This window comes from Buceros rhinoceros, unplaced genomic scaffold (assembly GCF_000710305.1).
Source record: "Buceros rhinoceros silvestris isolate BGI_N320 unplaced genomic scaffold, ASM71030v1 scaffold30019, whole genome shotgun sequence".
In the NCBI taxonomy this organism is placed as follows: Eukaryota; Metazoa; Chordata; class Aves; order Bucerotiformes; family Bucerotidae; genus Buceros; species Buceros rhinoceros.
The window spans coordinates 517-844 of NW_010433728.1; the positions used below are offsets into that span (position 1 = coordinate 517).

The window sequence follows — 328 nt, forward strand, 5'->3', positions numbered from 1 at the left end:
GCAGGGTCGCCCGCTTCTCCTCCAGCATGGAGCACAGCCCCTGGATCAGCTGCGACACCTCCTCCTTGGCCTGCGAGCCGTTCACCTGCCCAGCACGAGCACAGGGGGTCAGCGTGCTGTGCGCCACAGGTCAGTGCGGGGACTGGGCTGGCAGTGCCACCCCGCATCCAGGGACGGCTCAGGGACAGGCACCTTCCACCCTCACCTCCGTGTGCTTCACCGTCTCCTCCAGCTCAGCAATCTGGGTCTGCACCGTGTCCTGGCTGCTCAGGATGTAGGCGAGGCTCTTTGTCAGCTTCTCCTGCAGGGAAGGAGGTGAGGCGAGGCG

The 328-nt window shown here is 66.2% G+C and overlaps 1 protein-coding gene across 1 annotated transcript in view; it reads right to left on the minus strand.

Annotated features, from left to right (window-relative positions):
- The window catches only part of LOC104500556 (tripartite motif-containing protein 46-like), a gene marked incomplete at both ends in the record, with an annotated part of 1859 nt that overhangs the window by 508 nt on the left and 1023 nt on the right, over positions 1 to 328 (minus strand). Inside the window, 2 exon segments of the mRNA XM_010144218.1 lie at positions 3 to 85; positions 206 to 327. Coding sequence (XP_010142520.1) covers positions 3 to 85; positions 206 to 327 — 205 coding nt within the window.